At 53.0% G+C, this 27100-nt stretch overlaps 6 protein-coding genes across 6 annotated transcripts; 5 read left to right on the top strand and 1 right to left on the bottom strand.

The window, feature by feature from the left end:
• Window positions 1-976: 976 nt before the first annotated feature.
• On the top strand, window positions 977-3010 carry N0V96_008771 (uncharacterized protein; the record flags this gene model as incomplete). Its single annotated transcript, XM_053188704.2, has 1 exon — window positions 977-3010. One exon carries the CDS (start codon window positions 977-979, stop codon window positions 3008-3010), a length of 2034 nt encoding a protein of 677 aa, XP_053053470.1.
• Window positions 3011-6748: 3738 nt separating this feature from the next.
• On the top strand, window positions 6749-7516 carry ATP9 (ATPase complex subunit 9; the record flags this gene model as incomplete). Its single annotated transcript, XM_053188703.2, has 3 exons — window positions 6749-6854; window positions 7117-7448; window positions 7511-7516. 3 exons carry the CDS (start codon window positions 6749-6751, stop codon window positions 7514-7516), a joined length of 444 nt encoding a protein of 147 aa, XP_053053469.1.
• A 5566-nt stretch (window positions 7517-13082) lies between these two features.
• gpi1 (pig-Q) lies at window positions 13083-15679 on the bottom strand (the record flags this gene model as incomplete). The annotated part of the gene is made up of 6 exons (XM_065758447.1): window positions 13083-13119; window positions 13423-13661; window positions 13728-13816; window positions 13866-14327; window positions 14379-15492; window positions 15545-15679. The coding sequence occupies 6 exons, from the start codon at window positions 15677-15679 to the stop codon at window positions 13083-13085; spliced, it is 2076 nt and encodes a 691-aa protein (XP_065612840.1).
• Window positions 15680-18939: 3260 nt separating this feature from the next.
• RRP6 (exosome nuclease subunit) lies at window positions 18940-21870 on the top strand (the record flags this gene model as incomplete). Its single annotated transcript, XM_053188701.2, has 4 exons — window positions 18940-19302; window positions 19356-20021; window positions 20074-20264; window positions 20313-21870. 4 exons carry the CDS (start codon window positions 18940-18942, stop codon window positions 21868-21870), a joined length of 2778 nt encoding a protein of 925 aa, XP_053053467.2.
• A 1011-nt stretch (window positions 21871-22881) lies between these two features.
• Window positions 22882-24576, top strand: N0V96_008767 (uncharacterized protein; the record flags this gene model as incomplete). Its single annotated transcript, XM_053188700.2, has 3 exons — window positions 22882-23150; window positions 23566-23695; window positions 23821-24576. 3 exons carry the CDS (start codon window positions 22882-22884, stop codon window positions 24574-24576), a joined length of 1155 nt encoding a protein of 384 aa, XP_053053466.1.
• Window positions 24577-26477: 1901 nt separating this feature from the next.
• Window positions 26478-26989, top strand: N0V96_008766 (uncharacterized protein; the record flags this gene model as incomplete). The annotated part of the gene is made up of 2 exons (XM_053188699.1): window positions 26478-26788; window positions 26872-26989. The coding sequence occupies 2 exons, from the start codon at window positions 26478-26480 to the stop codon at window positions 26987-26989; spliced, it is 429 nt and encodes a 142-aa protein (XP_053053465.1).
• Between the last annotated feature and the right edge of the window lie 111 nt (window positions 26990-27100).

The raw sequence follows: 27100 nt of genomic DNA, 5'->3' as shown, positions 1-27100 counted from the left end.
TAAGCGGCCTCCATCCATTCATGGTTCCCATCCAGGTGAGCGAAGGAAATTTTGGCGAAGAACGCCGACACAGTGAAGAAGGAGAGGCCGGGTGAAAATAGATGGAAGCTCACACCTTCCCATGGTCCCATGAGACGGAACAAGAAGGAGCGAAGACCTTCAAGGTATCTCACCCATCTTCCATCTGAATACATGAGAAGGGTATATACCCCCCTTCAATCCAATTCCTGTCACCAGCACAGCAGGCGCCCTCTAGGTCGGAGGTCAGGTCAAACTGTGGCGTGGGTGGTGGAATGGTTAATGGTCAACAATCAAACATCTACACCAACCAGCCTACTCGACGACAGGCTCAGCGCATACGAGAGTACCCGAGTTCGAATCCCAGCATTAGCACCAAGTTTCCCAGCATGAGCACCAAGAGATGTAGCCCCCAGTTCAGCACCGGGGGGGTGAACTCTTTTTAGTTCATGGTAGTGATGATTTAGATCGTTGCTGTGTATCGTTCTCTGCTATTAATATAGAAATCGTATATGGAACCTACGTAATGATTCTGCTAGAAATATCGTTTCAATGTTGCTCAAAGTGATTGTATGATGTGTATTTGTACGGATTCAGATATACACACATATATGTACACACATTTAAGATATCTAGTAGTAAAACCACACCGTTGCCTGTAAATGGAAATCATGCTCCTTTCAACCTTCGCTCGGAAATGATCTGTGTTGGAGTCAACTAATTCAGTAGACAGACTACGACCTCCAGTGGTAAGCTGCCAATCAGCTGCTGAGGCTATGCATACTTCTTGCATGATTAGCCGCCCGACCTCATCTGACATGCAGCCAACGTCCGCCTATTTACACTTACTTGCTCACTTAAATTTTACAACAATCTCATGATTCTTAGAACCTCCATTCTCATTAAAACTTGGAATCTGCCGAGTATATTGAGGAGGAGCTACTACACTGTAACCGTCATGGCAGAATGGCATGACCCGTCATGCCGCCGCCTAGACGTCTTCACCAGCGACGGCATCTCCAGCTGCCTAAGCTGCGGCTCCGTCCAGCTCGACCTCGAAACACCCTCACCACCAAAAACAGACGACGAAAAAACAACAGACTCCGCCATCTACAAGCCCCTGGAGTCCCAAACAGACATTCGCCTCCTCACCCTGGAGCCAGGAGAATTCGCAGACCCCATCAGATGCACCCTCGCCCTGAGCAGCACCGCCAGCATGGTAGACTACGACGCAATCTCCTACACCTGGGCGAGCGAGGACGGCGCCATGGCCTGGACGCAGCCCATCACCCTCGACGGCCGCGTCTTTCTCGTCACGGCCAACTGCGAGACGGCGCTGCGGCGCGTCCGGAGCCGCGGCGCGCAGAGGGTCGTCTGGATCGACGCCGTCTGCATGAACCAGCAGGACGTTGAGGAGAGGGGCCACCAGGTGCGCCTAATGCCGCAGATCTACTCCCGCGCGCAGCGCGTCCTCGTCTACGTTGGGGAACCGGTGCCCGAGGAGGAGGCGCTCTTCCGCTTCTTGGATGACGATCCGGACACCACGACCCTGTGCCCGGACCCGAACTTGTCTCGGCGGCTGTCGCTCCAGCAAGCGTTGGAGACGCTGCTTACGCGGCGATACTTTTCGCGAGCATGGATCCTTCAGGAGGTGGCGCTGGCCAGGCGGGCGACGTTGATCTGCGGGAGGTATGAGATGCCCTGGTCACGGCTCCAGATCCCCTCACTGGCGGATCGGGGCTTGCTCATCAATACGAAAGAGAAGCCGCGGCTGCTGAATGTGCTGCAGTTGCCGTCCGTTTTGCAATTCCGGGCGCCGGCATACAGGGACTCGAGTGACCTGCTCCGGCTCCTGGACCTGGCGCGCAACAGCCATGCCTCAGATCCAAGGGACAAGCTGTTCGCCGTGTATGGGCTTATATCTTGCGCGCAAAGCGATGGAATTGTAGCCGATTATACGATGTCGACGAGGGAGGCGTATATGCAGATGGCCAAGTGGATTGCGCAGAGGTTTGGTATCCCGGCGTTGCTGCTCAGGTCGTTTCACGTTGACGAGGTCGACGATGAATTGGATGAGGTGGATGGAATGGGACAACAGGAGAATCCTGAGAAGTTCAGAATCCCCTCATGGACGCCAAATTGGACGCATAAGCCCTCATTGCGAGTGTTGCCATTGCTTACAGAGATGTATGACGAGACAGCAGCGGGATTTAGTCCAGTCGGCCTTCCGATCAGTCTTGAGATGGCTGCAGACTCCTTAGGATTTCCAGCTTTGAAGCTGGGAAAGCTCTGTGATGTCCTGAGCGAGTACGACGCTCATGCAAGAAGGGCAAGTCCTCCAGGATCAATCGTTGCAGCCAAGCCATGGCCATATACGGCATTCAACATGTCACATCAAGGGAAGAATAGGTCGTGTTACCAGAAGGCATTCGCTTTTTGGACACAAGACCCAACGAACTCTCAGCGACCTCAATTTCCCGAAGTTGAACAATTGTTCACGAAGCTTCCGGGCGAGGAGTTCACGGCCGACGTTGCGGGACGGAAAGAAGAGTACCAGGACCTTCACGTATATCTAGCTCCCCAGGCGGATGAACTCGATGGTTTTTCCTTCGAGGAGCCAGGTATTGTGTCGGTTTGTGTTGACAACCTATCATGCGTGTGGATTCACGATGGCCTCGAGAAACGGGTGACTGAAGGCCGGTTTAGCAAGTACGCGATCTGCGCTAGAGACCTGGGTCGTGGAGATATTCGCATCGCCGGGTTATTGCATATGGACGGGCTAATGGACGGTCTTGGCCACGAGGGCGTTTGGAAAAGTGGCCAATTCGAATATGTGAACCTCGTCGGCGAGGACCTTGGAGCTTTCCCAGCGCGAGGTAACAAGCCGAGGCGCAGCGCGTATTACTGGGAGCGTGAACAGGAACGCGAACGGTTAGCCCGAACTGGGGAACTTGAAGGCGTGGATGTGACAGCTGCCACAAATGGTCCCTAGGCAGGGCCCCTAGGTAGATGGAAGGATTCGTCGGGAATACCAAACAGACAGAATCCTTCGATGCCCTAGAAGTGAGGTTTAAAAAATATCATCGCCATTGTCGTTGGAATGAAACAATGTGACCCGGCGGAATTTATCGGAAGGTTCAACGCCGCCAATTCGCAAAAGGGAGTAGTTATTGTCGCCGTGATAGGTCGAATCGGGAAAGGAGCTTGGGCCAGTCGCAAAGAGCTCTGGACCGTCGCGGTGACGCCAACCGAAATGACGAATTGAAAATTTTTCCTCCTTTGTTGAACTGTTGAACGCCTTGACAGCCTCGCTCGGACTGTTGTGTGGTTTGGGGGTTGCAATGGCAAACGAGGTCGATGTAGTGATGCCTGGAAGATTATTCGACTCGGTATTGGATCAACTGCAAAAAGGGGCTCGCTCCAAGGGGTAAGCGAATAGTCCCAAGGAACTCGTATGCGCGTTGAGCTTCGTGTCTGCGTACGTTCCGAATGGCTGGTAGAGAAGCCTGGGTTTTGCGAAAGGAATGAAACGTCGTAGCGAGTCTAGCGAATGACTAGAAGCCTTCCAAATGCAACTCATTCCCGGCCGAAAATCGAATAGCCGTAGACGTTCCTTCGGGCGGATGTATTTCTTCGGGGTCGCCTGCAGTCGCCTGCACTTTCCTCCTTGTCGCGCTCGGTGGTTATTTCCGCGGTTGCTTTCAGTGTTGGTGCCTCAATCCAATCCCGGAAGGGGCCCCCGGGACTTGCAGCTGTGGCAGGTGTGTGTGCAACAGTGCAACCTCTTGGGCATGTGGCGTCTCAAGTCGATCCCGTTCCTGCCCGTTCATCGATTCTCGGCGCGCTGGGCGGCATCGGGTGTTTCGGTTGATGATGCAGCCACCGCGGAATAAGCATGGAAGCATGAGCCTAAGGCGACGACATGTCGCCGAACGGCACCTGCCTCTTACCTAAGATATCTTAGGCTGACAAGAGACATGGAAAGGGAAGGGAAGGAAATAGCCATGGCAGGAACCGCCGGCAAGGCAGGAAGGAGAGAAGGAAGAAAGGGCCCAGGCTTTTAGGACAATGAAAAGGAAGGAATGACAGCGTGAGTAACCCTAGCTGTTGCCCTCGGAAGGAAAGATACATAGGTAGGGTAAGAACCTACTCCATATACGTATCTGTACTTCAGGTTGCCTGAGGTGAAGAACCTCCAGACTCTCGTGAATCTGTCTCGTTATCGCACCATGACATCGTCAGCTTCCATCATCCATCATCCCGAATACCACCATTATTGAGCAATCAATTGACGCCACCTGGCCCAGTGGCTCAACAATCTTCCGCGTCTTATCAGTCGGCATCATCAAAGATGGTTGGTACAAGAGAACACCATTGCTTTTTGGTCGAGAGTTCCAATCTGGATACGATCGGAATGTCAGACTCGGACACATGATTCAGAAGCACAAGCTCTAGCTCAAGTTGCTCAACCGCTGGCTTCCAGGCCCTCGACGACGCCATTGGCATTGACGCAGAAGATACACACACCCTGACAGAGACATAGACAACAATGATGCGTCATTTTTGAGGCTCTGTAGCCTCAGGCATGCACCACAAGACAATGGCAGCGAAGCGGAATGGTGAGCGCCAACGGTGCGTTTCGGCGTTTCTTCTCCCTCAAAGCTTGCGCTTGCACTAGCAACAGCAGCTTGGCTGTGAGTAAAAATTTTCTCCCGGCGTCGGCCTCAACCCCAATGGGTTGGACGGAGGGCCGTAGGTACCTCACAGGCTCATCCTGGACGCCTCACGGGTGAAGATCAACCGTAAAAGGTACATGACCTCCGAGACATGGCGGACCCACGCATCATTTCGAGCGACCTGCGTATCGTGTACCGACAGCTGGGATTGACAAACGCTAGATTTACGTTTGACGCTGAATCAATCTCGCAGATACTCCTTTTGTGGATCCCGACATTACGGTTACGGCGCTGCGGTCGCACCCATCTCGGCCATCTCAGACACTGGAACCTCGGACGTCGGCTCAATGGAGCGAACCTGCCTCCCATTGGCAGACGAATCGCCACGTCCGTCGGCCATCGGTAGGGCCAAGCTGTCCAGCAAAAAGAACGCTGCAGCGTCCCTCGGAGCGCTGCCAGTGCAAGTGCACGCCAGCCAGGTTTCTGGGTGCTGCCGGGATCTCACGTAACACTCGTCTACTGGCAGTCGGGGGTGTAAGGTAGGAAAAGGGGGTGTGTGCAGTCAGACAGCAAGCGTCCCTGACAGGAAACTGGGCTGGCCAAGGCATGTGTGCGTGCTTCGATTGACTTCATCCCATCTTCGCTGATGGTTGGCGGCAGCATCGACTCGAACGAAAAACCGAAAAGTTTGATAAGGAGATGGGAAGAACAGTGAAAGAAAAAGGAACGAGGAATGATTGAGAAGTGAAGGGAGGGAGCACGACATGAAATGCAAATCGACGCAAGCGACAAAACGGAAGGAGGCCTTGGACCAGCTCGCTATCTCTCCTTCAAACCATGATCCGTCTCACCGCGTCCCTTTTTATCTCTGGGACCAACGTTCCAACTCGGTCATCGTGTCCACTTTCTTTCTGGTGTTGTCGCTTTTTTTCTTGAGCTATTTTGTCGGGTCCACCCACGTGTGAGTGCAAGGCTGCGGCTGATTGGACCCGGGCGCCTCACAGTGGGGGCCTTTGACGGTATCGGGTGGGGGTCACCGCAAGCCATGACCGGGCTGATATCAAAGCTGACATTTGGCGGCTTTTTCTCTCTCTTCTCTTTGCGCTGTGTGCCTGAGGGAATCTTTTTTTGAGAAAATTTTCTTTCGCCATGGGAATCCCATCCAGGCTCAGCCCGTGTGTTTCCGGCATCAACACCCTCTTATCTCGAAAGCTTCAGTGAGCTTGAGATGGTCAGTCTCCCTCAAGCCAAGGTGCTTGGAGCATGGACATTGCGTGCTCATGCCGTCTCAAAGACTGAGTTGGTAAACGCTGAACCTACATGTTGATTATCGATTAGCCGGCCGTAACGGACTCAACCTTGCGGATTCTCCTTAGCCTTGATACAGCAACCCACTTCTCATGATTCGTGTTCCTGGCCAAGGGGGCATATCCAGCAAGTACATCCGCCTCAGGCACGGTCAAAGGGCCCCAAGATCAACCATCTCTCAGACTCTCCCTCTCTCCGTTCAGGGATCCCCTTCGCCGTCCAGCCTCCCGACAATGCCCGAGATCGGTGCGAGGGCGTGTGTATTGGATCTCTTTGGTGGATGGAGGTCCACGATATGTCAACGACCGCTCTTGTCTAAACCTGATTGGGACGCCTCGTTCATTGCGAATCCGTCCCCAGCGCCGGGCCCACCGATGTCTAGTGAATACACAAACGGTACGGGATACTCACCAGTTTCTGCCGTCTCCTGTTTGATCCGATCCCACACATCCTGAAGAAGCCTCAGGCTCATCATCTCCAGCGTGGAACCTGAGGCCTGGCTGGCGAGCCATCTGGATCAACTTCCGCCGTCCCGTTGCCCGGGCCCCTGCCCTCCTCTCTCTACCGAGCTTGCCCGTCACCTGAGCGAGAGCTTTTCCCTTCCGAACCTGCTTTTGAGCTTTTTCTCTCTCCTCCTTCTTCCTTCCACTTTACCTACCTCCATCCCAATCTGTCCTTGTTTCCTATCTTCTCTTCCTCTTAGTCCATCACCGTCTATCCCACAATCTCCCCTCACATCAGTCACAATGGCCTCCACTCGTGTCCTCGCCTCCAGACTCGCCACTCAGATGGCCACCAAGGCCGCCCGCCCTGCGGTGCGCGTCTCTGCCATGCCCAAGCGCACCATCACTGGTAAGTCTTGAAAATTTAGTTCTCGAGAGAACGGAGACGAAGGGGGAAAACGGGGAAGGCATCGAACAAGAAAAAAAGAAGAAAAAGACCGACGCCGACATCGAAGCCAATGAGCAATCACATCAATTGGCCTCGCGGCACCGATCCGATATCAACGATGAGTTCGATATCGTCGCCTTCCCACCTCCCCGTCGAGAGAACAAGAAAGAAAAAAAATGAGAGAACCACGATTGTTCTGACATTCGATTTGCGAAATTTTCAGGCTTCTCCAGCCCCCTCCAGGCTGTCAAGCGCCAGCAGGCCACCACCATCAAGTCCTCCAAGGTCTTCACCCAGGTCCAGGCCAAGCGCGCCTACTCTTCTGAGATCGCCCAGGCCATGGTCGAGGTCTCCAAGAACTTGGGTATGGGTTCCGCCGCCATCGGTCTTACCGGTGCTGGTATCGGTATCGGTCTGGTCTTCGCCGCCCTCCTCAACGGTGTTGCCCGCAACCCTGCCCTCCGTGGCCAGCTCTTCTCCTACGCCATTCTTGGTTTCGCTTTCGTCGAGGCCATCGGTCTTTTCGATCTCATGGTTGCCCTCATGGCCAAGTTCGTACGTCATCACCAATCCATCCTTATCTCATCGAGACTCATCCAAACTAACAACCACGATAGACGTAAGCGATTTATTTCGCACTGGCGAGCTGGGGAGAGGCAAGGACACAGCTTTCGGACGGAGCTGTGCTCTCTTGACCGCCATCTCCTCTTGGGACAGGTTCGCCTATGGTTACGCAATGGAGCATCATCCACTCCACACTGCGTGACGAGCTAGAGTTAATAGACGGGATAGACAGCATGGTGGGCATTTTAGACGATTAGAGGTCATAGACCGCACGGCTTTGCTGTGTTGTATAGATGGAAATTGGTCTGTGGCAGGGACGAGGTAACGCACTACTCTTACCAGCGAAAAAGTTTTGCATCTCCCCATCTTTTGCTTCAGCCAGCCTACCCCCGTGGCTCCTGGCCCTGATACAATTTTTTCTGTAAAAATACTACAACCCTCAAACTGATGATCACCGACTTTGATGACTTATGTGAGGCAATTGATGAAATTCTGAGCACTGGGCATGAGATCGTGAGATGAGGTCAAAATTATCCGTACTTTCCAGCCCGGCAACCAGCACAAATCTCACCGCCCCAGAGCGTTCGTTCAGGCACTTCATCTCCACTCTGGGGAAGGGACCAGTCCACGGAGTGCCAGAGCTTGAAGCTTCCCGAGATCTTTCGAGTTCGAATTGGCCAATGTGAGATGAGAATTGGGTGAGCTTCACTCGAGCTACCTAGGTAGACTTTTTTTTTTGCGGGTGTCCTCCCGTGCCTGGCGGCGGGAAGCCAGCATGCCATCCCCACGGGGTTCTTTCTCACACGAGCAATCACGCACCATGCCATGCCTATCCTGCCCTGCGCCTCTCCTCTCTCACTTATCAATCTGCTGGCTCGTTCACCACTAGGTTCGATTCAGTGACTTCACTTTCGGCAGTCTCTCCCACGAGTGCGGAGTGGATGCCCTCCTTGCCCATCTGGTTCTTGATCCTATAGCCGCTGCCGTAGAAGATGGTGATCATGATGCCACACAGGAAGACGAGGCACTCCCGCTGGGGGCACACCTTTTGATGTGCCAATTGAAAAGCGAGACCGGCCGCCGTCTCTTCTCGTGACTCCGCTTCTCACTCGAGCAGTCTGAACCATTAAACAAGACTACTGTTCCCGACGAACTGCCATTCACGCCGCCAGCAATAGTCTGGTCCCCCGAAAAAAACCTTTGACCCAAGGCCCGGAAGGAAAAAGCTCGGTTTCCGAGTGCTCCGCTCGACCTCGACGTATGTCCTTATCGTCGAAGCTTGGCTCCGAGTCGTGCGTCCGACAGCGCGCTGTATCCGCAGACTACCAAACTGTAGCAGACTGAGGAACACCGTCAAGGAGACACTCGCTCTCACACACCCCCTCGGCTTACTCAAACACACCTGTCCTTTCTGGACGACGAACGGCCGTTTGTGTTGGTAGTCTCTGAGTTGTTCCCCCCACTCCCACCCCTTCAAACCGCGACGAAAACTTTCGCCGTCGTAAGCTTGAGCGAGCTTGAGCTTTGAAAGAAAAGGTTCAGGAAAGCTAGAAAAGTCCAGATGAAATCAGATAACGCATGTGAAGGCCATCGACAACGGCGATGAGAATCTTGAACCTCGCAATTGACTTTTTTCTTTTGCCCGTATCCTCATGTGCTCCTCCTCCGGATCTCGATCATATCTTCTGGGTGGCAAGGCACCGAACCTGACCTCTCGGCTCCCGCAGACCATCGTCTCCCTCTCACTGGAGAGACGAGACAAGCGCGAATATCCGGACGCTGTAATTATCCATTTCCGTACTGATCACCGTTTCATCGCAGCAGTACAAAAAGGAAAGAAACCAAGTGTACTTAGTCTTTTGCTGCTCTTATCGCGGGTATCTCTTTCGTGTGCGTGTTCCCACCCCCTTCCCATCCCCCTTCTTCCAGGACCACGATCATCCCCCCCCTCCGTTTTCTTCGCCCCCTTTCGGGGTCAGCTTTGCAGGTCCCAACGTAAAGGTCTCGACGGTCAGGCGGCGCGGCGGAACAGGATTGGGCTCGACGTTGCTAGAGGGGGCTCCACAGAACAGTAATGGCATCATGGATTTTTTTTCTCCATCCATGACCTTTCTCGCCACCGTTTTCCTTATCCACCGTATTTTGCGAGGTCAGCGGGTATCGTGGTCGCCTGGTCGGTATTTCGTTGAGTTTGCGTTAATTTTGGCTTGCACCACCCGACGTTGATTTTGAGATGGGATGTCGTTGGAGAGATTAAGTAATCCTTCCAACCCTTCTTTTGGTATCTTTTTTTCTATTTATGACGAACCCGGCTGTAGGGTACTGGCAGGTTTCCCCTCACGCGAACGTCGTTCGACTTTTTTGAGACCTGGGCTCATTTTTGGCTGTCTTCTCCAATTCGGAGAACCGAGGGACTGGCGAGTGCAACGGCGTCGCGAAGAGCCGAACTGCAGCAGGAACAAGCGAGGTGTGCAGGAAAAACAGGGCAAACACGGTACCTGATGACTTGACCCACTCTTTGCCTTTTATGGATGGAACGGGAATGGACGTGGGGGGGGGGAGGGGCCGGCAACGACGTCTGTTCCTCGGCTTCTGAAAGTCTGGGAGGCGTTGATGGGATGTGGTTTGTTTCGACGACCTGACTGACTATTGGTATGTTAGGTATGAGAAGCAAACTGAAGTAGAAGGTCGTCTCCTAAGTGTCTAGTAAAATGTTGAAGATCTGGTATCACAGTATTGTGAGGGGTGTACACGGAACAGTCTTTGGCCGAACCTGGAGAGCTTCCTGGAGTATCCGCAACGCGTGGGAATTTATCAAAAAGTTACCCAGGACACGACTACTGCGTCATGAAGGCCAGTGGCTCAACGAACGAGCGGCGGCAACGACGTCATCTCATCACGTTGTTCCGTTGACCATCTCATTCCGTTGTCTATTTCCCATCACAAAACGGAAGACAACACCACGGTATCGAAGGCCCCCGCCCCCCATGGGGAAGCAGGTCCCGCAAGTTCACTCAGCTGATGTGGATGCCCCTGCTAAGGCATTTGGCTTATCGGTCATCGAGCCATGCGTATGAGCTGACTCGAGCTCGGGCTGTCAGTGGAGAGATTCGTCGGCTGTCATCTTCTTTGTGATATTCTCTTGTAGCTGGCGGACAGAGCAATCTCCATTGGTCTTGATTGTTGATCTACTTGCTCGAGCCTTGATGAAAGTGCGTCAAGTAGGGGCCGAATAAAGATTCGTGACGACCCCTGTGCTCTCGCTAGTGTTGCCAAGGTCTTGAGATACGACTGGACAATCGTCCAAACTCAATCTTGTCATCTCTCTCAAGGAAAATATGGCCATGGGCCATAAGGATGCGGAGGCAGACAGATTCGGTCGAGAGGCATAGCTGCTACCCATTACCACAGATGAGTTTGGTACGCTTTATGAAATCAGACTTTTCGCAGTTGATACTCCCAACGGGAAACATATACCGGGAACGACTCTGGGAATATGTCTCCGCCATCATTTTTGTCTACCGGAGAGCAAGTTTGATAAGCTGTAAGCTCTCTAAGATTATTCGGTGATATGCATTACATAGCACAGATTTAGAGTAGAGGCACGATGCGCGACGTCCATAACACAAGCCTCGTCATGAGTTTAGCGACCTATGTAATAGACAACGCCGTGATAGGAACCTCCGTAGTAGGAGGGCCCGACTCTTACACCCAGGGGTTCCCGCCCAGCGCTTGGGCTGTGGTCATAATCAGTTCCAGCCCCCCGGAAGTACCTATCTATCCATCTCTATATATATGCGCCTGCTGGATGACAAAAAACCCCCTGTAACAAACTCTCAAAAGATGGTTCTGGAAGCAAAGCTGAATATGAGTTAACGAGACTGTGGCATAGAAGACGGGGGCTTTGGGTGGACTATTTCGTCTACCCATCGATTCTCTCCTCTTGCGACACGCTCGAGCGCTTTAATTGGAGATCTCAAAAGAAAAAATACCCCTAGTGCCCTCCAACCTTCATGCCGCGTTGTTATAAATGCCTTCTGAGAGATAGAGCTGGTATGGAAATGAGAAGAACCCAGACACAACACGTGAAGCTATGATTGGCGAGTATGTGAGCTGTCTGGTGACTAGAATAACGCATATCCCGTCGTGATGAGCCAATTCCAGCTCGCTCATCTAGATTCCAAACACTCACCAAGCTTCATCAGATACGATCTATCGCCCAATCCTCGTTGTTAATCTACAGGGACGTATACACTGCCGAATAAGACCAAAGGGCAGAGAGAGACGGTGAGTACGCTCTATTATCTTCAGTCACAGTTACAGGGCTCGAACTCACCCCGAGATCATCGTAAGATTCTTCAATGATGAGATGGAGACCTTGGCACACGCTAGACCAAAGACTCCAGAAGACTGTAACACGCTGGAGACTGACTTTGATATCGAGAGACGCTACGCCGACGGACGTGAGACGTGACTGTGAAGACAAAGACCAACCCCGACGAGAATAGACGCAGGGTACCACGGAGAAGCATCAGAACAAAGGGATCCTAAATCTCAACTTGAAGCGCAGGACTAGACTAGTCTCTGCTGCGACCTTGTGCTCTATGTCTATTCAAAGTCCATTCGATTGGGCCCCAAGCTTGAGGAGGGAAAAACTCGAGGGGGTTGAAAAGCCCATTACTTTGACCCCACTACAAGCTGATCTATCCATACCACGCGGCGGATTCGAGGCTATGATCAAACCGACACAAATCAACAACCAGAAGGTCACGCATACCTCTAGTACTTAGGATAGGTATATACTAGTCGCGCCATGAGAGCTGCCTCGCTCGTGTCACTGTGATCACCGAGCTTGTAGATACACCATGCCAGCCCCGAGTCCCAGCCTTTCAGGCATGCCGATCAGAGATGGATGGATATCACTAGCATTAGTTCAGCCAAGGATATAAATCTACACCCAAGAAGCTTTTTCAATGTTCCATGAGTAAGTAGGAACAATACGGGATGAGACAATTCTGTCTGAAGACACTCTAACCCCCGGCTGTGATTCTCACCTCAAACCCTCGTCGCCATCTCAAGCTTCCTCCGTTGTAGTCAAACAGCAGACCAACAAAGTGAATATCCGCCTGTAATCAGAGATTCCTCTATCTCTATACCTGATCATCGCCCCTCGGTTGCCCTGCTTGCTTCTACCCCTGAGCCCCGCCCCGTGAAACCATAGAACAAGCGCCTCCACCGAGTTCATGGCCTCAACTATCTTGAGGACAGATATCAAGATGATGGATTTCATCAAACTTTTGCTCAACACCAGCTTCGTCTGCAAGCACTCGACTACCTCCATCAGCCCAGCTCGTCCAAGATTTGGAGCTCATTGACGAGACCGATTCTGGAAGACCTAGACCCAGAACCTCTTCAAACGCCCCTGAAAAGGGGCAAACCTCTCACCTCCAAAATGGTAAGAAACATCATCATCACCACCTCTTAATCCCCACAAACCCAGCTAAACCAGAGAACACCCTCGCCATCCTCCTCAATACCCTTGTCTCCAACTCCTCTGCCTCTTAACCATGAACCCGCACCTCACCACCCCCGAGCCTCAGCCAAAACAGCCATCAACGCCTCATATTAGCCCACGCCTGTTGAGGTCCCGCGGGTTTCGGGGCTGGGGACGGAGTGTCTCGGGTACGCGGGCGATGACAATGACGACAATGATTTGGGGTCGAGTTACACGTTTGCGTTTGGCAAGGATTCGTGCTTGACCTAGGTTAGACAGTCCGATATGGTTGAGGTAAAAAATGTAGCAAAGCGAGTCGATGGTACACACATCACAAGACAGCAACACCAACGCAATAAGACATCATTTTCTCAGAAAACCAAATGCAAGAATTTCATTATCTAGTGATGATACCTCGTCCTCCCCCCGCCCCCGATCCCCGTGGGATACCTTTTCCCATTCATCACAAACGGCACGGGCTTCCTGCTGGGCTGCACCGTCGTGATGGCGTCCCACATCTGGCGGAAGCTCGCGCGGCGCGCGGGGAGCATGCTGTACTGCAGGCTGTATAGGTTCTTGCGGTTGAGCGGCGGGACGAACTTGCCCGTCACCAGACAGAGCACCACCGTGGGGGAGAGGTAGTGCTTGCGGATGCGGTTGCCCATCTGGAAGTACTGGTGGAACATGGCGCGGAAGGTGAGAGGGATGGACTGGTGGGCGTGTTAGAACCGAGTTCTCTATAAAAACATGGTAATGACAAGGGAGGAATGACATACCTTGAGGTAGATGACCGAGGTCGGTGGCTCGTTGGAAGTATTATCAAGTCTATAGTCAAGGGTATCTCGAAGTTCAAAACGGATGCCGCCTATCTCAGGTTAGTGAGGACCTAATGATTGATATGTAGTGATAATCACCTGGTAGTCGCCTCGGGTCTTTGACCCGCAACATCAGCGCAAAAAGGGGAAAGTGATTTAGACAAGAGAGAAGTGTATCAAAAACAGCCTTTAGCGAAATGATGACCATTCGCGCGACGGCGAAATTCAAGTAGAACACCACCACGGTCGGGAGGAGGAAGAAGAGCAGGGTGAAGAGGATGGTGCCCACGAGAAGCTGGTCGAGGTCGTAGTCGCACGAGTCGATACGGTTGCGCAGTACATTGTGCTTCTTGCCACGGAACAGGTGAAAGAGCGAGATGAGTATCGTGAGTTGCCAATGGTAGATCCGGGCAGATGCCAGATAAAAGGAGTAAATGTGAACGGTCAAGCTGGAGAGCAGGTCGGAGAACATGGCGATGGGCATGCTGGCTCCAGCGAAGCTAGAAAAGCCAATGAACCATATAATGTGAGGCAATAATGGCTGAAGCGTCGCGATGCAGTCTATTTGAGTCAGTAATCCTTCTTTGAAACTTTGAGCGCAGGCAAACTCACTTGACCAGTAGTCAATGACCCAGAGGAAAAGGTCTCCTAGGAAGAGAGCCAACTCGCTATTCAGCTTCAAACCCGCAGGCCATCCCATGAGCCACGATATACTTCGTTGAAGCGCCTCGACCGTGTACACCCTCAGAAGCTCGCTGATTGCGTTGGCGGCCCACTCGGCGTTGTCAATGATGTAGGAGCCCAACGCAATACCAATGATGACATCGTTGGCGACGAGCCATAGGCTGTTGTAAAACCGTATATAGTCAGGGTGACTGGTCGTGACGCTCTCCCAATCATTCTTGCGCTGTCGCAAAGTGGTGTACTGCATGGGCCAATAGCAAAACTGCTGCAGTCGAATCTCTACTTGTTGCGCCGTTGCCGATATGTCCTTCAAAGCTAGGTAGTCGTCTCTCAGTCGGAATTCCAAGATTTGAAGGAGCAACTCGGCGACCGCCCTGTGACCCATGAGCATGTACACAAAACCCCACTGAATCAGCGGAAGCAGGTAGAAGATCAAGAGGTCCCAGATGAAATTCCGCATCGATGTCGCATGCTCCACCACTCGCTCCGAGACGCTCAGAGATCGCTTGGGTCGGGTGCCGATTCGGGAGATGTTCTTCTGCAACAGCTGCTCAAGCTCCCATGACCAGTTGATTTGGTTCACAATTTTTGGTAGGGCTCTCTCTTTTGGCGACGGAGACCGCTTGATTATGGTGTGTTGTTTCAGCTTTTCCACCAATTTTCTCTTTTCCTCCTTCACCTTGAGCTCTTGCCGCTCTTCTTCAGCCATGTGTTCTGTCGGCGGTAGGCCCGGGGCCTCCTTGTTCCCAAGCGCGAGCGAGATGGGGTTCAGCGAGATGTACTGCATTCTGCTGGGGCGCGGTCGGTCGTAGAGTATGATCTGGATGCTGAGGGCCTTTGCGCAAGCGATTCGGGGCGACTTTGCGCCGGCTGGCGTGGTCGCGATGAAGAGGGAGGGATCGAGTACGACGGCTTCGCTAGGGTTCGTCAGACCGAGGACGTGCATCGCATTGTGGCCGCATCGTTCGTAGATGCTATTGACGGGGTGTGGGGAGTTTCGAAAAAGGGTGCCGATCTTGAGGGCGAATTCGACATGGCCGGCCTATGGATTGGTCAATTGGTGAAAGAGCTGGCGGTCTAAGGGGGTTGCTGACATCGACATCGTCGAGAATGGCCACGACGAAGACATCCAGACTCGAGTTCCTCCATCCCACGACGACGCCAGGCAGGTCGGAGCGCTGGATGTCCGTCGGCCAGAATATCCTCATTAGACCGTCATTTTCTGGCATGTCAGTCGAGGGCAGCGCGGGAGACGGCGCTCAGAAGGAGCCTCTGCGTCGCAACTGTTCCCTGGCCGAGACGCCAGCTCCGGTGGATCGGGGGTGCTGTCGCAAGTCCGTCATTAGCCAGATGCTTCTTCCAGTTGCGCAACCAGACATGTCTCAGCGGGGGGATCGAAAGGATTTGTCGTACCAGGTCCGCCTCCTTGGTGGCCAATCGTTCCACGGGGATAAATATGACGAGGTAGACGAATGTCAAGAGCGCGAAACCTTTGGCGGCGCGTGTCTAGGTATGAATGTTAGGGTTGAGAACGAGGCAGCGCATAGATAGCTGGGCCCGAGGGAGGCCTCGATGGAGGATCATCATACAATAACTCCGTAGTCCCAGGCGAAAATAGCAAGCTCATAGAGACGCGTGACCAGATCCCATCGAGCAGTGATGTAGCCAGCTACGAAGATCCCAAGGCTGAGAACCGAGAGGGGGTGCATAGAATCGTTATTCCCTTGGACAGTGCATGCCGAGGCTTGTCGCCAAGGAGAAGTGCTGGTGCGCCGGGGCGGAAAGGACCTAGATTGAGCGTCGGGCTGCGGACTCGGCGGCGGTGACTGCGGGACAAGCGCGGGGGAAGAGGGGGTGGAAGCTTGGAAAGGATCGTGGGGTCGCAAGCTTGATTCGACGTGTCTTGGGGAGCCTTTGGAGGAGGACGAGGGCCGGGCGAGGACTGGCTTGGTGCGATGATTCGAATCTGTTGGTGTAGCACCGCAGTTGGTGTTGTGTTGCTTTGCGCAGAGATGTTCTGTAGGGGAGGAGGAGAAGAAGAGGAAGGGACGTGGATTCGTGGAGGGATGTGGGCGTGGATACTCTCGAGTCTCTGCAGTCTGGACGGCCGATGGAGTAAAGGTACCTACTCGACGCGGACCTTGTAAGGGCACAAGATGGGACTAGAAACTCAGTACATATGTAAGGTAGGTAGAGAGCCAGGGACAAGCTTCACGCGCGCGTGGAGGGATGCGGTAAATCTGGGAATTTGCCATGTACCTTATTATTGGAGGGACAGAACGGGGGGGTACGAAGAGGTTTGGCAGCTTCGGGGTTAGCTGAGGTGGAGGACGTCAGGACATCAGCTTCTCCCTCTAATTATCAGTAGGTACCTTAGGGAGTTACGGATAGTTCCTGCTGTTGGTTTCTCTGCAGTGTGCTGTCCACCTTAGCCTCTAGCCTACCTTACCTCAAGGTACATGCTGCGGTACAGGTTGCTCTGCCGCTAGCGAATTGTCTCGCTAGCGGGTCTCGCGTCCACTAAAGGAGACGGGAGATCTGGTTATTTTCCAGGTTTGGGTGAGGTGCTGCACTCTGCAGGAGTTCCCATTGCTGACCCGCGGGACGCACTCACGTAAGGTCCTCGGAGGGTCTGACGGGGATGTGGGCGGTCTGGAACCTGGAACGACCCCCCCACCCTGCTTGAGCTTGGCTTTTCAACAGCTGGGACTGGCCCACTTCCGGCCCATGCTTCCATTTTTTGCTTCCATTTTTTTTAGTAGTCAGATAGTATACCAAGTGACCTGGCGCGATCTGGTGAAAGTAAATCTACCAACATCACGTGGACTGATGCATCACATCAAGGTACCTACCTAAAACTAATACTTGGATAATTCTACTCACGTTTTGTGCATGCTCATCAGACTTCATATCTCGTATGGCTGCATTCGAATGGTATCATGAAGAGGCTTTCCGTGTCATCATGCACTTGGGGGCCTCCTTGGTCGTGCATCAAGCCGATGGAGACTTGGCGGTGATCTCAATATTGACACATGTCCAGCAATGAACCCACGTTACACCGTTTACCTTGCACAGCCATCCAGAATTCCTTTCTTTCCCTTTTCTGTACAGGTATTGACGGCGTTGCGGATACTTTTGGTACCCTACTACCTTACTACCTACTCTTTGAGGTACCTCAGGTATCACTTGTTGTCTGCATCCCAGGAGTTTCTCTCGGAGAGATTCAAGCTTACCTACCTTACCTTAAAGTCTAGACGTTAGTGTACTCATCCAAATCACCATAGGAATAGCTGGCGCGCGGACGCGTCATGGAAAAGCCACGGGAAAAAACGCATCATATTGGGAGATTTGCCGTCTCTAGACACTGCCACATTGTGCCTAACAAATGCAACCTTGAAAAACGCCAAAGAAAACTAGCTTGCGAGATATCTTGTCCGGAATTGAGATGCCTCCTGCACAAGTGGTCAGATTCTCCTCTCCAAAGACACATTGCAGCAACGGCGGGGCATGCTGATGCAGCACTCACATTTACGTCCCATGTATGTCGCATCATTGTCTTTTTGGTCTTCCCGCGCCTCATCCAGCAGCTTGTCTATGCCGCGTTCCTTGAGAGCGACCTACCCGCTAGTCAGTCATTGCGCTCTTCCTCGTCATTCACCCAAGCTTGGTTGTGAGTGCAGCCATCATCGTTGAGACGTAACCTACCGTCAAACACTTTTGGTAGTTCTTGAATAGATCGGCACACTCATTGTTGTCTGTGCCGGTGCCTCTGAGATACTCTTCATCCTGTCGTTAGATGTCTCCTTCGTCATCCATGTCATGTGCAGGGAGTCAACTTACTCTCACTGTACCATTTCAAGAAGCATGTATCGTAGCGCCTGTTTCAGCAGAGTTAGGAGCTCGTCCATTCATCTCTTCACAAAGTCATTCACTTACTCCTTGACTTCATTGCATTCGGGGGCTAAAGAGGCAGACATGATGGATGCTTTTCTGTTGACGGAACTCACGGAGGACCGAGAGGTGAAGTTGCAGGTTGCGGCTAGAAATGGAGACAAAATCGTCACAGGGGCCTGAGTGCCTAAGGTCAGCGGCGTCATCCGCTGTAAGTTGAAGGCTCATCCAAGGCTCTTGTGCCATCCACCTCACACCCACCAGCTTCATTCTCTCTGCAAACAATTGCTACTTCTCAAACCACAATATCTGACCATCGATACCGGTTTATTGAAATTTGCTGTCAGCATCGAGCGAAACCGAATTCTTCATCCCAATACGAATACCTCTTCCATTCCTCGAAGTACCTTACACCCTGCGCCAAACATTTAGGTCGCTTATCCACACGCTTATCCACACGCTTATCGATTAGATAGCACCTCAAATCTTATCGGCCGGGGTCTTTCATGGTGGGCTCTTTTTTTTTGTTCAATCGTCAAACTTCGCAGCGAAACCGCGACAGCCTCCACCGAGAAACCATACCCGCTGCGCCGATACGATGGCGTCCCCCCAGGACTTCAAGTCTCTTCAGGACAAGGTCCAGGCTGCGCTCGTGGCCACCGTCAAGTCGGTCAACCGTGTCTCCGCCGAGGACCTCCCATTCCAGCGCGCCGTCAACCCCAGCGTTGGCGACGATCTCGACTCTAAAACCACACGGATTCTCGAGCTCTCGACCACACTTCTCAAGTCAGCTGCAGAGGTCTGTGGACTCAGTGCGCCCGATCTCGAAGATGCTGACGACGTTGATATGCGCTGGCGAAGCATCGTAGACGTTGTCGACTCAATCCTAGAGAAGGCCGACACATCTATTGACGAGTACACCGGAGCTTTGAAGAGGAAGGATGCGCCTGCTGCTGATGCTGTAAGTGCGCTCCGTAATCGACACAGAATATCATGTATATTGACGCTACGTAGGCCCCCCAAGCGAAGAAGCCCAAGACGGCTGGAGGCGTCGTCCGCAGTGCCAACATCACCAAGCCCCAACTCCACTTCGACCAGCCGGTCGACAATAACGCTCAATGGAAACCCCTCATTACCAAAAAGCCCCATGCTACGGTTCCTCTGAATAAGAGCCTGATCACTAGCGAGACAGAAGAGGGGTTTGTCCAGTACGACTACCAAACTTTCCTACCGTTGATATTTCCTAGAGTGCCCATCTCCGACAAGGCCGCATACAAAGCTGCAGCCAACTCGCGCAGGAGACTGGAGAAGTTGCTATTACTCAATGATACTGACAGGAAGACCAGGTACAAGCATCCATACGAAACCGAAATCCTCGAGGCGAAATACCCCAACCGCGTCTACGAACAAGCCGAGCCGATTCCATGGCAGCCCGTCGAAGGCACGGAAGCCATCTACGTCGATACATACGAAGGGGTCCTGAAGATGCTGAAGGACCTCAAGAAGGCTAAGGAAATTGCCGTCGACCTAGAACATCACGACTTCAGAACATACGTCGGACTCACCTCATTGATGCAGATAAGCACAAGAGAACAAGACTGGATTGTAGACACTCTGAAGCCATGGAGACAACAGCTTCAGGTACTCAACGAAGTCTTTGCCGACCCCAGCATAATCAAGGTTAGTACTGCTGAGCTCACTGACGCTTTCTCGACAAAACTAACAAATCTAGGTTTTCCACGGCCCATTTATGGACATGGTTTGGCTGCAGCGCGATCTTGGTCTGTATGTCAACGGTCTGTTCGATACTGGAAGTGCATGCGAAGCGCTACACTACCCTCAAAAGAGCTTGGCATTTCTTCTCAAGAAGTTTGTCAACTTTGACGCCGACAAGAAGTACCAACTTGCCGACTGGAGAGTGCGGTAAGTAAACCTCTGAAGCGACCTCTCTGAGATACTAACACTGGGTAGCCCCCTTTCTGATGAGATGCTGTACTATGCCCGTTCTGATACCCATTTCCTACTTTACATCTACGACAAGATGCGCAACGAGCTCGTGATGAAGTCGGATAGGGGCAACCCCAGCACCGACTACATCGAAATGACGCTCCAGAAGTCCAAAACTCTCTCATTGAGTCGGTATGGTGGTGAGACGTTTGACCCCAAGTCTGGTAAGGGAAGCAAGGGCTGGTACAACACTCTTCTGAAGCACCCTATGCCTTTTTCAGGCCAGCAATTTGCCGTTTATAGAGCCATCTGGGAATGGAGAGACGAGGTAGCACGGAAAGAGGACGAAAGTACAGCCTTTGTCATGCCCAATGGTATCGTCGGCGATATCGCAAAACACATGCCACCAGACGCCAAGGCTCTACATGCCCTGATGCCCAACCACGCCTTCATCGCACGGAAGAACGTCACCGAGATATGGACGCGCTACCAGGAGGCACGAGAAAGGGGCATCAACGAACCGCGTCTGTTAGATTTCTACAAGTCGGAGCTTCCAAGGGCCGCTGCTAAGCCCTTGGCAGTGGCTGCGAGCGAGGATGCGGTCGAGGGAGCGCTGGAACCTGCCCTCTTGTCAGAGTCTCAGCTGTTCGGCCGCATGGCTCTAAGCTCGGCCTGGGAAAAGCCAGCCTCTGCAGCTAATGGCCTTGGAGAGTACGTCATGCTCCCGTGGCAGAAGTTTGTGCAAAATGCGAAGACGGTCGAGGTCGCTCCGGAGGAAGATGTGGCTATGGAGGGAGGCGTCGAGGCGGAAGCCAAGGCTGCTGCGGCCGCTCAACCCGCTCACCCTGAGGTTGAGGAGGAATTTACCCTCAAGGCTGGCGCGAAACGGAAAGCCCCTACAGCAGACGCTTCTGATGTTAGCGACAACGAGTCAGAATCCGGCGAGAGCTCCATCGACATTGTTCTGGAACGGCCAGAGTCCGAGAGGAAGGCAAAGAAGCACGGCAAGACGGATGCTGGCGAGCGCGAGGCAAAGGTGGCTGCGAAGAGGGCAGATAAGGTGGCGCGCTACACGGAAGATTACGACAAGGCCGCGGTCGAAGTACAACGCCTCGAGAAGGAAGTCGCCAAGAACAAGGCTGAGCCGGCAGAACTGGAGGAGGCGAAGGAGACGGCAGCGGAGAAGCAAAGAAAACTGCAAGGATACCTGACGGCGATCAACAATCGCAAGTCCAAGACGGAGAAGAAGGCGGCGAAGAAGGCTGAGAAGGCTCAAAAGGAGGCTGAGAAGAAAGCGAAGAAGGAACAGAAGCGTGCTGCGAAGAAGGCCAAGAAGGAGGCCAAGAAGGCCGAGCAGCAGGAGGCTGACGGTGCGGACTCGAGCGACAGCGAGGAGGAAGAGGAGACGTTTGACTACACCAAGGCCACATCGGTACTCCATGCGGCGAGGACGGGCAACCGCGGCAAGACGCACGTCAAGCCGACGTTTGACCCATATGCGAAGACCGGCGATGAGTCGCTCAAGGGCGCGAGAAAGGCGCCGCCTCCCAGAGGTGAGAGGAGCGCTACGTTTAGGAAGTAGTATGGATGAGGTTCGTGTTGGGTTTTGCTGTGAAGGAGTTTGCAGCTTGATGGGAGTAGGATAATTGGACGTGAGAGGACGAATCACTAGCAATACTGTGCCTGGGCGAGAGAAGCCCTCGGGCAGATGGTCCGTATAAAGTTAGGAACAGGATCAGAACACTTTCACAAAAGAGAGAAATGATGCCATCATTACATGCATGTCTTGAAGCAATAGCAGAGCTTATCAAATTGATTTGTGAGGGATGATGTTACGTCCTACGTGTTGCACGAAAAGACGGAGCGCCTTTCGTGAGGGTCTCTCAGACATTGTAAGCCGCACTGGTAAGCACGGAATTCCTTCCGTGGTTGGTCGCACAACACTTCCGGCTCCACACGTTTTGGTTGAGGGTGAGGGTGTCGAGAGGCTTGGAATATGTGGATGTGTGGATGTCAAAATCAAGCCCGCCATCTCCACACCGCGCCCTTCCATCAAGGAGCACACACGCGCATGTCATACATGATGTGCCGATCTTATCGCGTCCCGGGAGTGGAAAATGCGGAGCGCGGAGCAAGTAATATGGCACTAGCGAGGTTGGGAACTTTGAAAGGGAGCAGCAAAGTATTATGTCCGGACGTGTGACGCCCCTGAGGCTCTTTCTTAAGGTACCTTGCTTTTTCTGGCCTTTTGATAAGATAACCAACAGGACGTGAGTACATAAGTACCTATATCAACGCTCTTTCTCGAGATTGAGGCTTAGGGGATTGAATTTACGGCTGTGGCTTGCATATATGAAGTTGAGACGAGATCTTTTAGACTTTTGAGACTAAATAAGACATCGGCCGCGCGACTTTAACACGGTTTCCCATCTGTAGGGCGTGTTTGTCACCGTAGGCAGAGCACACTCCCTTAACGCGATGCACCATGCTAACATCTTTACAGAACTCACCATCACTCAGACAATTCCTCAAAACCTTCAAAACTCAAATAGGGCAACAAACCTTTCCAGAAGGGAACACAGCCAACGAAGCAATGATCGACCCCGCGACAGAAGTAAAGAAGCCGGCCCGCCTGCCCTCGGCCACGCACCACGTCATCGTCAAGCTCGAGACGATCCACGTGCCGCCTCCGGAAGTCAACGATGGTGACCTGGGAGCAGGAGTGACGCACGAGGTTATCGGGTATGAGTATACCCGGCCTTCGGAGAGCGCCGTCGCGGCGGCGAGGGCGTTGCCTGCGAGCGTGCTGATTACGACGACTGTGCCTATTAATAAGGAGACGCTTGGGGAGGCGCCGTATTTGTGAGTTTTTGGGTTGTTTTCTCTTTGAGTTTGTTCGGATTGGGGGTTGGGTAGGGTTGGGTTGTTGTGATCGACGGTAGAGAGGGAGGCGTGCGAGTGTAGTTGGGAGGAGTGGAGGAGAGGACCTCAGCGGGAAGGGGGCTATTGCTTCTGAGAGTGATCAAGCGAGTGGCTGGACGGGTAATCTGCTGAAGAATCGAGTGATTCTATCTGCTAGACTAGGAGGTCAGGAGGGTTTGATATGTCGCGCAGAGCTGATGACTTTGGAAGTTTTCCCTCGAAGACTCCTATGAGACAAGTGTCTACTGGAGCTGGGAAACGACCATTACCAATCTGCCTAGATTGCTGCGCTTGAAATCAAACTCGATATGGCTGGTTCGAAGGCGAGTGAGAACTGACAACATGGATGACGCAGAAAGTGTATCATCACAGAGACGGTGGGAACGGATCACATCGATCTAGAAGAATGCAGACGTCGCGGCGTGACCGTGATCTACTCACCCAACGCGACAGTCGAAGCCGTCTCCGAGCACGCCCTCGGTTTGGTAAGTCCTTCCGCTCTCCAAATTGAGATGAATCCTCAACATCTCAAGTCATGAGCCATCATCGACTAGAGGTGGAAAGAGAGAGAAAGTTGTTCACTGACCTTGAGCGCGGGGGAAAATTCCAGTACTTCTCATCCCGCCGACGCTTCGTAACGCTCCACAATACGATGATGGACCACGCCGAGGGCCGCTCGAACCCCTGGCGCACAAAGGGGAGCATGTCCTCCCTCCTCCTCGACAGCGAGGGCCGCCCGCCGCATACTTGCGGTAACGAGGTGGTGGGGATGATCGGCTACGGGCCCATAGGGCAGCGCGTCGCCAAGATGTGTCGAGCGCTGGGGATGGAGGTCCTCGTCGCCGCGAGGAAGAAAAATACCGCGCCAGTTGTGAACGGTAACGGGGTCACTGCCACTGCCGCCACCGCCGCCGTCTCTGCTCAGCCGAATGGCAACGGAGACACCCACCGCACGCCCTTCGCAGAGGTCATCCGTCGCGCGACGACGCTCTTCCTCATCGTACCCCTCACGGCAGAAACCAGGAACCTCATCGGCGAGGCCGAAATGGCGATGATGAGACCCGACGCCGTGATTATCAACGTCGGGCGTGGTGGGACCGTCAATGAGGCTGCGCTGGTGGCGGCGTTGCGGGAGGGTAGGATCTCGGGGGCGGCGACAGATGTTTACGAGATTGAACCAGCGGGGAGCGGGCGGGATAGCGTGTTGTTGGGAGAAGAGGCCAAGGGTCTGAACTTGACGCTGACGCCGCATTTGGCGTGGTGCGCTGATCAGACGAGGGTGAATATTCGGAGGGTGGTGGGAGAGAATGTGAGGTTGTTTTTTGGGGGTGGGAAGGGGAGTAATGTTGTGCTTGATATGCGGTGAAGAACTTGGATTATTCGGGTCGAGGAAATTGGACATGTCCATCTCATAGAAGGTGGATGATTTTGGTTCAAATAGTATCTTGACGTCTGAGTAGATGTCGGTGAGATTGAGTTTAAGCCAGAAGACTGATGAGGTTATTCTCACCGGAGATCCTAAGCTTCCACCCCAGATTGACGCGCCCGCTCGCTGCAACACCCCACACTTTGCCCCTTTTAAATGCCCGAAGACGACCTCGCGTCTCATTGGTGCTTTAGACTGCTTCCAAGTGATGCCAAGACATCTGTTTGATCTCCGGCGAGCCTCGAAGGTTAATCGAGTAATATTCGATCTCAATTATCAGCCTCCATGAGAAAATCCCGTATGCTTAAGCCTGGGCCATCAACTAGATCGGCCCAACCCAGATAGAGTGAGTGGGAGGTAGAAGAGCCGAGAGCATCCTCGACGAGAGCTCAAGAGCAAAATATGCAAACAATGAACAGCTAGAATCAAGAACAATCATCCCGAGAGTTATCGCGCCGTGCAAGCCTCACTTCGCTCATTTGTCGTACCAAGCTCCGGGTGACGTTGCAAGTAAAGTGTCTAGCAACGACGCGACTCACGCGAGCCTGATCTCTCAAAAATCGTTTGAGCTTTGTTATGCTTGAAACATCTAAACTTCTCCCACTTGTGCCGCCCGCCGTGCCCACAGTGACACAATTTCAGCGAGATTTGCTTCTTCTTTTTTTTTTTCTTTCCCCGCAACTCGACCTAAGCAACAATCTCTCACAAACATGCAAGAGCCTGCAATTCACGGATTCTTAGAGAGCGTCGTCATCAGAACAGCTCAGTAAAATGACATGACATGTCGTCTCAGCCACAGTGATGCGTTCACCCGTTCGGTGAGTGAGTGAGTGAGTGAGTGAGTGAACGGCATCGTTCGCCGTGTGCTGGAAATGCAGGACGCGGGAGTCCCCACTGATCGCCTTTAATTTCCTCAACCCCTGGGCTCTGCTCTGGGCTGAGCTGAGCTCAGCTGTCCGGATGAAACGTCAGCTGCTTCCGAGCGTCTTACCTCGAGTAGGGACATCGACTGAATGAGCCTCTGTGTCCATATGTGAACGGCGGGCTGCAGCTTTGCCCATCTACTTGATGTGCTGGTTCGTCTGATGAACTCTCATATTGAGTTCTCAGAGACATGAGATGTGGGTGAGTGGAGGTCTGTCATGTTATAAAAACAACAGAACACGCAGCAGCTGCCAAGACAGCGCCGCGGGATCCACCGCGGGAAATGTCAGATTGTGTGGGGATTTAGGACGATGGGTAAGGGGTGCCAGCAGAAACTCTCACTCAAGAGAGCCAAGCCTTTCTCGTTCTCCCATGTTGATGACTTGGCATCGAACAAGCTCTCGACGTCAGTCAGGCAACGTCGATTCTCGAATGGCCTCTTGAGTTGAGGTGAATGGGTCTGTTTGATGGAAATAGAAATCCAAAAGGTCTAGAACCCGATTCCGAGCGGGAGACTGGGATGCTTCCCGCCCCGCCGGGACGGGTGCCGCGCGCTCAGGGGCCGGCCGGTCTCCAGGCGCTCGTAATGCGTTCGTTTGTTCGAAACGCGAGCCCCAGAAGCAATTTACATTGGACATACGCTACCATCCACAAAGAAGACCAGATCAAGATGAAGGGAAACAAACTCCAGGGATGGGTCGACTTTGAGCAATCTATATATGAACTTGCCGCGACTTTCCCTTTTTCCTCCGAAAGTCTTTTTTTGATCTTGCTCTCCATTCTCAAACACCACCGTTCATTCGTGCTTCAATTCTTTGCAACTCCTTGGGCTGGACTCGGATAACTTTCGTTTACAACACAACCAAAAGACAAATCACACTCGTTCTTACCCATTTTCCGAACTTCAACGCCTCAAGATGCAGCTCTCCGCCCTCTTCCTGCTCGCCCCCGCCCTCGTGGCCGCGACCCTCGACCCGGCCACCTCCAACACCAAGGGCAAGTGTCCCTCGAGCTACAACTGCAGCGCCACAAAGGTCTCCAAGGCCATCCAGGCCGCCGAGTGCTCCCACAACACCCGCACCAGCAAGACTCAGACGTTCGCCGTCTTCGAGACGGACCACCAGTACGACGGCAACAACGGGTACCCCTACGGGACCTGCTCCGCGTACACCTGCGATTCCCCCACCGAGATGATCACCGATGAAGACTGCTGGACCTTCTTCTGGAGGTGAGTTGAGAAAACAAAATGATCCAGTGATGGTTTGGTTTTTACTAGAATGGACTGACGGCTGACGGGTTTACGAACTATAGCGGCACCGGCGAAGAGGACGGTGTTGGCACCGGCTGCATCAAGGACCCCAACACGGGCGTCTGCGGCTGCGAGAACTCTGACGGAACCTTCATCTCCGGCGCCAGCGACTGCACGTAAAGAACGTCTGACTCATAGAAGACATTTTGTGGTGGTTGATAGGAGATATGGTCATGCTTGACATGAGCCAACGATGTGTGCTTTTCATGTACATATACGTCACAAAAATAA

Source organism: Colletotrichum fioriniae (assembly GCF_027942845.1).
Source record: "Colletotrichum fioriniae strain IMI 355084 chromosome Unknown scaffold_11, whole genome shotgun sequence".
Lineage (NCBI taxonomy): Eukaryota > Fungi > Ascomycota > Sordariomycetes > Glomerellales > Glomerellaceae > Colletotrichum > Colletotrichum fioriniae.
Note: the sequence above shows the minus strand (reverse complement) of the source record. Positions and strands in the feature narration are given on the sequence as shown.